The 13,696-nt window shown below is 43.1% G+C and overlaps 1 protein-coding gene across 4 annotated transcripts in view; it reads right to left on the reverse strand.

Annotated features, from left to right (window-relative positions):
* Positions 1–361: 361 nt before the first annotated feature.
* LOC106561641 (contactin-1a) overlaps positions 362–13,696 on the reverse strand; it is a 174,769-nt gene continuing 161,434 nt past the window's right edge. For all 4 annotated transcript variants that reach the window (XM_014125784.3, XM_014125783.3, XM_082957410.1 and 1 more), the window contains 5 exons: positions 12,678–12,781; positions 11,765–11,954; positions 11,135–11,247; positions 10,664–10,820; positions 362–3,431 (listed from right to left, as the gene is read on the reverse strand). In XM_014125784.3, coding sequence (XP_013981259.1) covers positions 3,352–3,431; positions 10,664–10,820; positions 11,135–11,247; positions 11,765–11,954; positions 12,678–12,781 — 644 coding nt within the window. In that variant the 3' untranslated portion in view covers positions 362–3,351. The remainder of the gene's footprint in view (positions 3,432–10,663; positions 10,821–11,134; positions 11,248–11,764; positions 11,955–12,677; positions 12,782–13,696) is intronic.

Genomic DNA, 13,696 nt, shown 5'->3' on the forward strand with positions numbered 1-13,696 from the left:
AACTGACTTGCCTAGTTAAATAAAGGTTCAATTAAAAAAAATATGTTTAAGTGTAAACTACACCCATCTCCTATGGCCTAACAGGCACCATCCCAATTCTAACACCAATGTAGCAAATTCAGTGGGTAGACCCAACTGGGACTCAAACCCAGGTCCACCTTAACTGTTACACCAAGAGTTCCAAACCTCTTTACAAGTTCGTTATGTATTGGACTTGAGACTTCAAGCTACAAAATCTTTCAATACTGATAACTTAAAGTCTTGTAGCTTGAGTTCATAATCTTAGTTTTCTCATAAATCATGAACAGTTTCAGTAGCTACATACATTCAATATATAAAAAAGAAACAATTCACCTAAATGAATAGTTATAGTAACTATTATTTTATTGTTCTTTTTAAGTCCAGACAACGAGAGAGTCCAGTTTCACCCCTCCTTCTCAACATGTGTGATTCCTATTCATTACAGTATGAGCAAAGCACTGAACATTGTACAGCCAAACCCTGCATCATCAACCACAGTGGTAATGTCATCAAACCCCAACCAATCTTACAGTAAGGAATGAGACTGCAGGACTGACCCGTACTGAACCTACTGAATGAGTGAGATTCCTTTAGCCAGTTAAGGTTTTTCTCTCGAAAACCTTAACCCCCATTACGATGGAAAAATTCCAGAAACTTTCCCCAAATTCCCAGAAATTCTGGTTTGAGGATTTCTGGAAAAATCAGGGAATTTATTGAAAGGTTTCCTAATTTTACAACTACAACAAACTGCCCTACATAGACTTCCCCTTGAGATGACTGGCTTGAGGCAACTAATGCACATGTTAGGCTTATCTAGAGAAAGTACAGTATGCATACATTATACAGTCTCTGACATAAAGGGATTTCACTCATGACGGAATTAATGTTTATTATTGTTTACCACAAAGGCAGTTGAGTTCATATGAAGCTGATAGGAAGTTGCCTGAATGTATGACTGTACGTTGACTCATTGCAATGTATGGATGGAGTTTTTTTTTACCGTACAGGCCTATACCTCTCGTTTCCAATGTCATGCATGTTAGAGGATGTAGTAATAGCAACCGTTTCCATAGCGTTCATTTTCTTAGCAACCGTTTCCTTCGAAATAACAAATAAGTTCAAGGCATTCATGCATTTGGCAACTCTTTCGATGATTTGTTGCATGAGTGGAAACTGGGAAAAGCACTTTGTGGTGGATGTTTTGTTGATATAGTCACAATGTATATAGAAGAAGCATGGCTTCTGGTCCAGGGAGCTACCTTAACCTTGCGTTACCAAGCCACACGTATCTCCGTGGACCAGAGCTGGTAGAAGAATGGCTAGCATCACTCAGTCACACTGAACATGTATTCGCAGAGCAATCAAAAACACATAATTTTCAGTGGTACATGATCATAATAAACCTCTACTGTTGAACCAGTGGTGGGTCATCAGGATGAAATATATTAATCACAAACATAAACAAAAACAACAACACCAATTGATAATGCATCCTGTATACAGTATAACTCTGATCACACTCATGTTATTGATAAAAATACAAAACAATGTTGCAAAAATAGTAGGACAAATGTATGAGCTTCAGATGGTTATTCTCAGATATTGATTTTGATAGTTTATTTTGTTTCTCTTGTGCTTTGCACCAGTTTATGGACAATGATACACGATAATAGCATAACTGTTTTAGGCGCTAGGCAGGTTGTGTTATAGTTAATAAAATAGAAAGGACGATTGAAGATTCAGACAGACATTGTAATGTTACTGGACCGAGTGTGTATTACTGCAGAACTGTTAGCACTGCGATTCACACTGAGACATTGACTAATAAAGATATGAAAACATATAAAAGAGTTAAGACATAAAAAAGATGGCAACATTCTTTACAAAACACCAGCATTTATAGTCTACCACTGAAGTCTTAACGATACAGTCAAAACAAACAACTTTTTGTGCTCAATGTACTCTTTCATGGGATACTCCAACCATAGCAATAGAATCCTAAGAACAGGACAAAAAGAATGGCAAATACCCATTCTAGAATTCTATTTATGATTGCAAACTCAGTTTAATTATGGTTCCTCCAATTGGACACTTTAACAACATTGGACACACGACGGTCACAGGACAGTTGAGTGTCCTGACAACCAAACCAAATGCACCACTGTCACATATTGTTTATATCATGTTAGAAACTGCAGGTCTGATATGTTTTAAAGCTCATTTCCACAGTTATTCAATACATTCAACTTTACAAACACAGATGTACATGTGCTAAAAATGCAGGCATCACTCTGGCTAAGAAGTTTATCTTGTTTTGTCAGTAAACTCTTTCAGATACATGCAAACACTTCCAAACTGGTCTCCCATTAATTTAGAGAAAGTTATGAGTTGGAAAGAAGCATGTTTTTTTGGGAGATAAAATCTATGTTTCTCAGAACAACGACGTTACAGCGTTAATAGTAGGCTATATGTACTTGATGTTTCTCAGAACAACGACGTTACAGCGTTAATAGTAGGCTATATGTACTTGTGAGATGGCAAAACCATAAACATTATTGCATATATTATATTAGCATGACATAAATTCCTCTTTTGTCTGATGATGTTTGATAATAAAACTCTGATGTATGCCAAGGACCTTGAGTAGAGATTTGATTTGACTGTATCTCTGTAAGTGGAGGGTGTGATTTACCTTGGAAAAAATGATTAAAAAGTACTAAGAAAAAGCCAATGAAATGCAATTGAAATATAAAGACAATTTGGTAAACTTGTAGACTTATCCTTCACAACTATATCACCTGCTTAGCTCATGCTTTATATAAGGAACGTAAACATTGTATTAATGATCCATAATGTCCTACATCAAATGAAACACACACTTCCAAGCTACTGCACCTTCATGAATGAACAAGAAAGGCCCTTATCACAATATATTTGAAAACAGTTACTTACAAACGTTGTGCAGTACTTCAGCACTCACACCTCACCCAGTTAGGAGCAAGTCATGGCATTGTGAAAGATAAGTGTAACTGTTTACATATAAGGCATATTGAAAAAGTTGAAAGACTTCCTTTTGACGCTCCTCCTTCAAAGATATTGTAGGTATGATTTAAGAGATATTCCAGATGTCATTCTTTGTCCTTTATACAAATTTCTTATTGTGTTTTTTTTCTTCCACAAACAAAGCCCTATTCCTCGAGGTGGGAATATGAGCCTTTGGCCTTCAGGGTGAAACCAAAGATTGTGGGAACCAAAGTCATCATAGGCGTCAACCTCACAGAGTCTCCTTCACTGGACTGGGCAGTGTAGACAGAGAAAGATGCACTACATTCAGAGGGCCAGCAGGCAAAACATAGCCACCAGGAGCAGAGAGGCCAGGCTGAGGGACTGGGTGACCATGACGGCTCCTCCTGGATGAAGATAGACAGAGACACAAAGACACACGTTTCGATTAGGATTTAATTTCATTTAATTACAGTTTTACAGACACAGAGCCAATATTGTGATGTTTCAATGATGTGTACATTTGTACAGAGACACAAAGCATGTTGGAGACGTTTTAGAGATATTGTGGGGAGACATTTGTCACAAAGTGCTTTACAGTAACTTTACAGCAAATGGTAAAAAGAGAACATACTGCAATCTATGCTCCTATGTGGTTTAGTGGAGACAATGTTTCAACCACTTTGTGTAGGTCTTCATATCATCCTATGTACCACTCTGAGAGCTCTCTCTGTGTGTGTGGTGTGTGTGTGTGTGTGTGTGTGTGTGTGTGTGTGTGTGTGTGTGTGTGTGTGTGTGTGTGTGTGTGTGTGTGTGGTGTGTGGTGTGTGTGTGTGTGTGTGTGTGTGTGTGTGTGTGTGTGTGTGTGTGTGTGTGTGTGTGTGTGTGTGAGATATGGTGTGACATGTTCTCAATAAACCAAAGATTGGATTTGGAAGTTGTCTGACAATGGACCGTTTCGATGACATGTAAATTACTGGCTGATGCTTGTGGCTGACACTGCCTTTATTTTTTAAGAGAATTTTCTCTCTGCTCAATTCACAAATACTACATTCATAAAGGCTTGTTTTTATATCAATACCACTCCATTGAAAAGGCATTTGTGAGCTGCCTGGTCAGAGAGGTGCGTTGTGTAGCCTATTATTCATTCCTTGGCTGTCCTGTCAGTCATAAAATAGCAGGATTATTTCCCTGTCCTGTCAGTCATAAAATATCATTTGTCATAAAAGTCATTTGTCACTGTAAACCAGGGGGCCTATAGACAGGGGCTGTCACTAATGTTGTCATAGTTTATATTACTGTAGTAGACGAATAACATGGGTGGAGGGTCTTTACTGAAGTCTACAGTCATATAAGATGGGTGGAGGGTCTTTACTGAAGTCTACAGTCATAATAAGATGGGTGGAGGGTCTTTACTGAAGTCTACAGTCATATAAGATGGGTGGAGGGGTTTTAGTGAAGTCTACAGTCATATAAGATGGGTGGAGGGTCTTTACTGAAGTCTACAGTCATATAAGATGGGTGGATGGTCTTTACTGAAGTCTACAGTCATATAAGATGGGTGGAGGGTCTTTACTGAAGTCTACAGTCATATAAGATGGGTGGAGGGGTTTTAGTGGAGTCTACAGTCATATAAGATGGGTGGAGGGGTTTTAGTGAAGTCTACAGTCATATAAGATGGGTGGAGGGGTTTTAGTGGAGTCTACAGTCATATAAGATGGGTGGAGGGTCTTTACTGAAGTCTACAGTCATATAAGATGGGTGGAGGGGTTTTAGTGGAGTCTACAGTCATATAAGATGGGTGGAGGGTCTTTACTGAAGTCTACAGTCATATAAGATGGGTGGAGGGTCTTTACTGAAGTCTACAGTCATAAGATGGGTGGAGGGTCTTTACTGAAGTCTACAGTCATATAAGATGGGTGGAGGGGTTTTAGTGAAGTCTACAGTCATATAAGATGGGTGGAGGGGTTTTAGTGAAGTCTACAGTCATATAAGATGGGTGGAGGGTCTTTACTGAAGTCTACAGTCATATAAGATGGATGGAGGGGTTTTAGTGGAGTCTACAGTCATATAAGATGGGTGGAGGGTCTTTACTGAAGTCTACAGTCATATAACTTGCAGACTTGTTTACGCTGCTGTGCGTTTTGTTGCCGATCTTACTTTGCTACCTGATGGGTTTTTATTTTTTCATTACCGTATATTTTTACTTTTTCCCTCACTCAACTTTTTTCATTCAACTTTTTCACCCCGGAGGTTTTATCTGGACATGGTTCGTCAGGACTTCAAACAGCCGAAGCTAAGTAACATTAACATGATGCCTTCTAATTGCAGTCGTTGTACTTATAATATACAGGAGAACGATCGCCTTACGGCAAGGATAGCTGTGCTGCAAGCCCAGCTTCAGACGCGATCGTTAGGCAAGGGTAATTTCAGTGTAGGAAAGGATGAAACAGCGTCTGTGCCACCAGTAAGTACAGATAGTAACGTTAGTATAAACCCCCTCGCACGGTCCCCGCAGCCGGACATCTTTCTCATGGCTTCTGGAGGGAAACGCTGTAGGAATGCTCAACCGGTGTCGCTTATTCAGCCGACAGAAACTTTCAACCGGTTCTCCCCATTAAGCGAGTCGGAGTCGGAGGCCGAGACTTCTCTGGTCTCTACTCCTCCCGTTGTGGGGTCTGAGACGCCGACGGCTCCCACCATTAGCTCTGACAAATTGAAAACCCTAGACATTGGCGACTCCATTACCCGCAGTATTAGACTTAAAACTAATCATCCAGCGATCATACACTGTTTACCAGGGGGCAGGGCTACCGACGTTAAGGCTAATCTAAAGACGGTGCTGGCTAAAGCTAAAACTGGCGAGTGTAGAGAGTATAGAGATATTGTTATCCACGTCGGCACCAACGATGTTAGGATGAAACAGTCAGAGGTCACCAAGCGCAACATAGCTTCAGCGTGTAAATCAGCTAGAAAGATGTGTCGGCATCGATTAATTGTCTCTGGCCCCCTCCCAGTTAGGGGGAGTGATGAGCTCTACAGCAGAGTCTCACAACTCAATCGCTGGTTGAAAACTGTTTTCTGCCCCTCCCAAAAGATAGAATTTGTAGATAATTGGCCCTCTTTCTGGGACTCACCCACAAACAGGACCAAGCCTGGCCTGTTGAGGAGTGACGGACTCCATCCTAGCTGGAGGGGTGCTCTCATCTTATCTACGAACATAGACAGGGCTCTAACTCCTCTAGCTCCACAATGAAATAGGGTGCAGGCCAGGCAGCAGGCTGTTAGCCAGCCTGCCAGCTTAGTGGAGTCTGCCACTAGCACAGTCAGCGTAGTCAGCTCAGCTTTCCCCATTGAGACCGTGTCTGTGCCTCGATCTAGGTTGGGCAAAATTAAAAATGGCGGTGTTCGCTTTAGCAATCTCACTAGTATAAAGACCTCCTCCATTCCTGCCATTATTGAAAGAGATTGTGATACCTCACATCTCAAAATTGGGTTACTTAATGTTAGATCCCTCACTTCCAAGGCAGTTATAGTCAATGAACTAATCACTGATAATAATCTTGATGTGATTGGCCTGACTGAAACATGGCTTAAGCCTGATGAATTTACTGTGTTAAATGAGGCCTCACCCCCTGGTTACACTAGTGACCATACCCCCCCGTTCATCCGGCAAAGGCGGAGGTGTTGCTAACATTTACGATAGCAAATTTCAATTTACAAAAAAAAAAACAATGACGTTTTCGTCTTTTGAGCTTCTAGTCATGAAATCTATGCAGCCTACTCACTCACTTTTTATAGCTACTGTTTACAGGCCTCCTGGGCCATATGCAGTGTTCCTCACCGAGTTCCCTGAATTCCTATCGGATCTTGTAGTCATAGCAGATAATATTCTAATTTTTGGTGACTTTAACATTCACATGGAAAAGTCCACAGACCCACTCCAAAAGGCTTTCGGAGCCATCATCGACTCAGTGGGTTTTGTCCAACATGTCTCTGGACCTACTCACTGCCACAGTCATACTCTGGACCTAGTTTTGTCCCATGGAATAAATGTTGTGGATCTAAATGTTTTTCCTCATAATCCTGGACTATCGGACCACCATTTTATTACGTTTGCAATTGCAACAAATAATCTGCTCAGACCCCAACCAAGGAGCATTAAAAGTCGTGCTATAAATTCTCAGACAACCCAAAGATTCCTTGATGCCCTTCCAGACTGCCTCTGCCTACCCAAGGACGTCAGAGGACAAAAATCAGTTAACCACCTAACCGAGGAACTCAATTTAACCTTGCGCAATACCCTAGATGCAGTTGCACCCCTAAAAACTAAAAACATCTGTCATAAGAAACTAGCTCCCTGGTATACAGAAAATACACGAGCTCTGAAGCAAGCTTCCAGAAAATTGGAACGGAAATGGCGCCACACCAAACTGGAAGTCTTCCGACTAGCTTGGAAAGACAGTACCGTGCAGTATCGAAGAGCCCTCACTGCTGCTCGATCATCCTATTTTTCCAACTTAATTGAGGAAAATAAGAACAATCCCAAATTTCTTTTTGATACTGTCGCAAAGCTAACTAAAAAGCAGCCTTCGCAAATGGAGGATGGCTTTCACTTCAGCAGTAATAAATTTATGAACTTCTTTGAGGAAAAGATCATGATCATTAGAAAGCAAATTACAGACTCCTCTTTAAATCTGGGTATTCCTCCAAAGCTCCATTGTCCTGAGTCTACACAACTCTGCCAGGACCTAGGATCAAGGGAGATACTAAAGTGTTTTAGTACTATATCTCTTGACGCAATGATGAAAATAATCATGGCCTCCAAACCCTCAAGCTGCATACTGGACCCTATTCCAACTAAACTACTGAAAGAGCTGCTTCCTGTGCTTGGCCCTCCTATGTTGAACATAATAAACGGCTCTCTATCCACCGGATGTGTACCAAGCTCACTAAAAGTGGCAGTAATAAAGCCTCTCTTGAAAAAGCCGAATCTTGATCCAGAAATTATAAAAAACTATCGGCCTATATCGAATCTTCCATTCCTCTCAAAAATTTTAGAAAAAGCTGTTGCACAGCAACTCACTGCCTTCCTGAAGACAAACAATGTATACGAAACGCTTCAGTCTGGTTTTAGACCCCATCATAGCACTGAGACTGCACTTGTGAAGGTGGTAAATGACCTTTTAATGACGTCAGACCGAGGCTCTGCATCTGTCCTCGTGCTCCTAGATCTTAGTGCCGCTTTTGATACCATCGATCACCACATTCTTTTGGAGAGATTGGAAACCCAAATTGGTCTACATGGACAAGTTCTGGCCTGGTTTAGATCTTATCTGTCGGAAAGATATCAGTTTGTCTCTGTGAATGGTTTGTCCTCTGACAAATCAATTGTAAATTTCGGTGTTCCTCAAGGTTCCGTTTTAGGACCACTATTGTTTTCACTATATATTTTACCTCTTGGGGATGTCATTCGAAAACATAATGTTAATTTCACTGCTATGCGGACGACACACAGCTGTACATTTCAATGAAACATGGTGAAGCCCCAAAATTGCCCTCGCTAGAGGCCTGTGTTTCAGACATAAAGAAGTGGATGGCTGCAAACTTTCTACTTTTAAACTCGGACAAAACAGAGATGCTTGTTCTAGGTCCCAAGAAACAAAGAGATCTTCTGTTGAATCTGACAATTCATCTGGATGGTTGTACAGTCGTCTCAAATAAAACTGTGAAGGACCTTGGCGTTACTCTGGACCCTGATCTCTCTTTTGAAGAACATATCAAGACTGTTTCAAGGACAGCTTTTTTCCATCTACGTAACATTGCAAAAATCAGAAATTTTCTGTCCAAAAATGATGCAGAACAATTAATCCATGCTTTTGTTACTTCTAGGCTGGACTACTGCAATGCTCTACTTTCCGGCTACCCGGATAAAGCACTAAATAAACTTCAGTTAGTGCTAAATACGGCTGCTAGAATCTAGACTAGAACCAAAAAATGTGATCATATTACTCCAGTGCTAGCCTCCCTACACTGGCTTCCTGTTAAGGCAAGGGCTGATTTCAAGGTTTTACTGCTAACCTACAAAGCATTACATGGGCTTGCTCCTACCTATCTTTCCGATTTGGTCCTGCCGTACATACCTACACGTACGCTACGGTCACAAGACGCAGGCCTCCTAATTGTCCCTAGAATTTCTAAGCAAACGGCTGGAGGTAGGGCTTTCTCCTATAGAGCTCCATTTTTATGGAATGGTCTGCCTACCAATGTGAGAGACGCAGACTCAGTCTCAACCTTTAAGTCTTTACTGAAGACTTATCTCTTCAGTAGGTCCTATGATTAAGTATAGTCTGGCCCAGGAGTGTGAAGGTGAACGGAAAGGCTGGAGCAACGAACCGCCCTTGCTGTCTCTGCCTTGCCGGTTCCCCTCTTTCCACTGGGATTCTCTGCCTCTAACCCTTTTACAGGGGCTGAGTCACTGGCCTACTGGTGTTCTTCCATGCCGTCCATGGGAGGGGTGCGTCACTTGAGTGGGTTGAGTCACTGACGTGGTCTTCCTGTCTGGGTTGGCGCCCCCCCCCCTTGGGTTGTGCCATGGCGGAGATCGTTGTGGGCTATACTCGGCCTTGTCTTAGGACGGTAAGTTGGTGGTTGGAGACATCCCTCTAGTGGTGTGGGGGCTGTGCTTTGGCAAAGTGGGTGGGGTTATATCCTGCCTGTTTGGCCCTGTCCGGGGGTATCATCGGATGGGGCCACAGTGTCTTCTGATCCCTCCTGTCTCAGCCTCCAGTATTTATGCTGCAGTAGTTTATGTGTCGGGGGGCTAGGGTCAGTCTGTTACATCTGGAGTATTTCTCTTGTCTTATCCGGTGTCCTGTGTGTATTTAAATATGCTCTCTCTAATTCTCTCTTTCTCTCGGAGGACCTGAGCCCTAGGACCATGCCTCAGGACTACCTGGTATGATGACTCCTTGCTGTCCCCAGTCCACCTGGCCGTGCTGCTGCTCCAGTTTCAACTGTTCTGCCTGCGGCTATGGAACCCTGACCTGTTCACCGGACGTGCTTGTTGCACCCTCGACAACTACTATGATTATTATTATTTGACCATGCTGGTCATTTATGAACATTTTAACATCTTGACCATGTTCTGTTATAATATCCACCCTGCACAGCCAGAAGAGGACTGGCCACCCCTCATAGCCTGGTTCCTCTCTAGGTTTCTTCCTAGGTTTTTGGCCTTTCTAGGGAGTTTTTCCTAGGGAGTTTTTCCTAGCCACCGTGCTTCTTTCACATGCTTTGCTTGCTGTTTGGGGTTTTAGGCTGGGTTTCTGTACAGCACTTTGAGAATATCAGCTGATGTACGAAGGGCTATATAAAAATAAATTTGATTTGATTTGATTTGATATAAGATGGGTGGAGGGGTTTTAGTGGAGTCTACAGTCATATAAGATGGGTGGGGGGTCTTTACTGAAGTCTACAGTCATATAAGATGGGTGGAGGGGTTTTAGTGAAGTCTACAGTCATATAAGATGGGTGGAGGGTCTTTACTGAAGTCTACAGTCATATAAAATGGGTGGAGGGGTTTTAGTGGAGTCTACAGTCATATAAAATGGGTGGAGGGGTTTTGATTGATGTTTACCTGAGATGCGTACTTGGGCCACAGCCCCATCTCCTCCCTCGCTATGCGCCCTGACCTCCACTACGCAGTCCCCGTCCCTGGGCATGGGCAAGTCTATGGACCGCTTCCCTGTGGTATACAGTATACCTGTGGAGAGGCCAGCCTTCCTGTACAAGACCTGTATGGAGACCAACAGACAGAGAGAGACAGACAGATATACAGACAGAGACAGACAGCATTAGATATCTGTTCATATGGTCATTCTAAGGAGTTGTGACCTCAAGGCAGGTACTTGAGTAAACTGTATGTTGTGTTCAGTAAGATGTACTTTTTAGCTCAGTTGTGTATTGAATGCTGCGGCTTTAAGAAACCTGTTACGTCAAATGTACGTACAGTATGTGACGAATGCTCCAGAGAAACACATCAGTTAAGTACAGACTTTCAGCTTGAAATGCACTACAAGCTCCCATGCATTTGGTAAAATGCACACACCTTGTATCCATCTATTGTTGACTCGTTGGCCAAAGGTTCGACATGTTCCCAGGCGATGTTTACTGACGTTCCTTTCAGCTTTTTACTGATTATTTTAGGAGGCCGGCTTGGCGCTGGAGAAAAACAGAAGCCAAATAGTTCTACAGTGTAAAGATCATGTGAAAATCAGAAACTCAGAATTAGGGTTTCAGACCGTCATACCGTTTCTGTACCATATTGGGGTACCAGAAGTGCACACACAGGGCACTCTCCCCCCCCCCAAAAAATAAATAAATAAATATATTATTATTCTTCTAGTTATAAGGCGTAACTCGCACCCCCACAGCCCCTGCTGCGGGGGGCAGGCGTGCCCCAAACCTCAAAAACTGAAATACAAATAATAATGTGTTTTGTTTAAACAGTATTGAAAATCCTACGTCAGTATTTTGAAACACCCCGGTATATGGTATATCACCAAATCCCTCTCAGAATATGCTGAAGATTACTGAGCTGAGGGACAGTTTCCCAGACATAGATAAAGCCTAGTCTTCCACTAAGACACCCTTTGCAATAGAGAAACTCCATTGATAATGTTTTTAGACTAGGCTTCATCTGTGTCCAGTGAACCGGCCCTGAGAGCGATGTACATACGGGCTTTTTTGGTGTAGATCTGGAAGTGATGGCTGGGAGGTCCATATCCGGCTGCATTGTAGGCCCTGACCTCTATGAGGTAGGGGGAGTTTGGCCTCATGTTCTCCAACCTTGTCTGGTTCTCTCTGCTGGACACCACTACCCTCTGACTGGATGCCTCTCTGTCCTCCACTTTCCTCCAGTACCGCACCTTGGCAGGAGGGGGGAGAGGGGGTGAAGGGGAGAAGGTGAGAAGAGGAGAGAGGAGGGGAGGGTGAGAGGGGGGAGGAGAGAGGAAGAGAGGAGGAGCGGGGGAGAAGAGGAGAGAGGGGCGAGAGGGAGGAGAGCAGCAGAGAGGGGGAAGAGGGTCACAGAAAGTCAATATACTGTGTACACAATTACAGAGCCTAAAATTTGTCCTGGTAAGATAACAATGTTCAAGAAAATGTCCGGGTAAGATAACAATGTTCAAGAAAATGTCCTGGTAAGATAAAAAGGGTCAAGGAAATGTCCTGGTAAGATAAAAAGGGTCAAGAAAATGTCCTGGTAACATAACAATGTTCAAGAAAATGTCCTGGTAACATAACAATGTTCAAGAAAATGTCCTGGTAAGATAAAAAGGGTCAAGAAAATGTCCCGGTAACATAACAATGTTCAAGAAAATGTCCTGGTAAGATAAAAAGGGTCAAGAAAATGTCCCGGTAAGATAAAAAGGGTCAAGGAAATGTCCTGGTAAGATAAAAAGGGTCAAGAAAATGTCCTGGCCCTATGATGCACCTCACCGTGCAGGTGCAAATACAACGGAGTACTCCATCGACATAACTAAGAGTTAGTTCAGTGTTTTGAGGTCTCTGGGTTGATGCATACAGGTTGCTTCTTCTTCTCCTATCTAATATACAGTCATGTTACTCCTCCTAGACACAGTACTACTGACCTGGTATCCTTCAACAGTGTGCTGGGTGACAGGGAGCCACCACACAATGGCCTCAGTGGCAGACAGCGCCCTGGCCTCCACACTGGTAGGGGCTTCGGATGGCACTGGTGGCACACACAGAGATATTATTTAAGACAGTATGAGACAGAGAGAGAGACAGAGAGAGACTGTTTATTATCTATTTGACTTGCTTTGGCAATGTAAACATATGTTTCCCATGCAGAGTAAAGCCCCTTAAATTGAAATTGAATTGAGAGAGAGTGAGACCCTGTCAAAGTATTCCCTCCATATACCCACCTACAGTAACTGTTGATTTTTTATGAATGTAATCTGCCCTTTATTTCATGTTGGTACACAGTCTGACCCTGCCCATTCAGTCCTCTCTCAGTCTTGGTAAGGAGGCATCTGTTAAGAGGCATTAATCATTGCCTAGAACAAGCTCAGCGACAGAAATATCTTTCCTCATATTCTTTCTGTTGTCCAACACTTTCCTCTGAGTTACGACCCATGACACACTCCCAGTGTATCCGCTCCAGGAGAGAGAGAGAGAGAGGTCCACACGTCATCAGGCTCGGCTCATACCTAACACTTCTACCCTCTTTTACACTCCCAAACAGCGTTACCACGGCAACTGAGCATCTCTCCGTAACCCCGGGTTGCCCATGGTTATCTTGATTGTCTGTCAGCTGAAGTTAATAAGTAGGCTGAATGCTTGACATCCCTGGGGGCGAATTATCAGCTTTCTGGTTCATGCTGCTACAGAGATCATGATAATCCCACTCTGATGAGGGATGTAGGAGGGAGGGAGGTGAGGGAGGGAGAGTAGGAGGGAGATGAGGGAGAATTGGAGGGAGGGATGTGAGGGTAGGAGGGAGGTGAGGGTAGAAGGGAGATGAGGGTAGGATGGAGGTGAAGGTAGGAGGGAGGGTAGGGAGGGAGGGAGGGATGTGAGGTGAGGGAGGGAGGGAGGGTTGAGATGGAGAGAGGGAGGGTTGGAGGGAGGTGAGGGTGGGAGGTGA

This window comes from Salmo salar, chromosome 10 (genome assembly GCF_965601325.2).
Source record: "Salmo salar chromosome 10, fSalSal1, whole genome shotgun sequence".
Classification (NCBI taxonomy): Eukaryota; Metazoa; Chordata; class Actinopteri; order Salmoniformes; family Salmonidae; genus Salmo; species Salmo salar.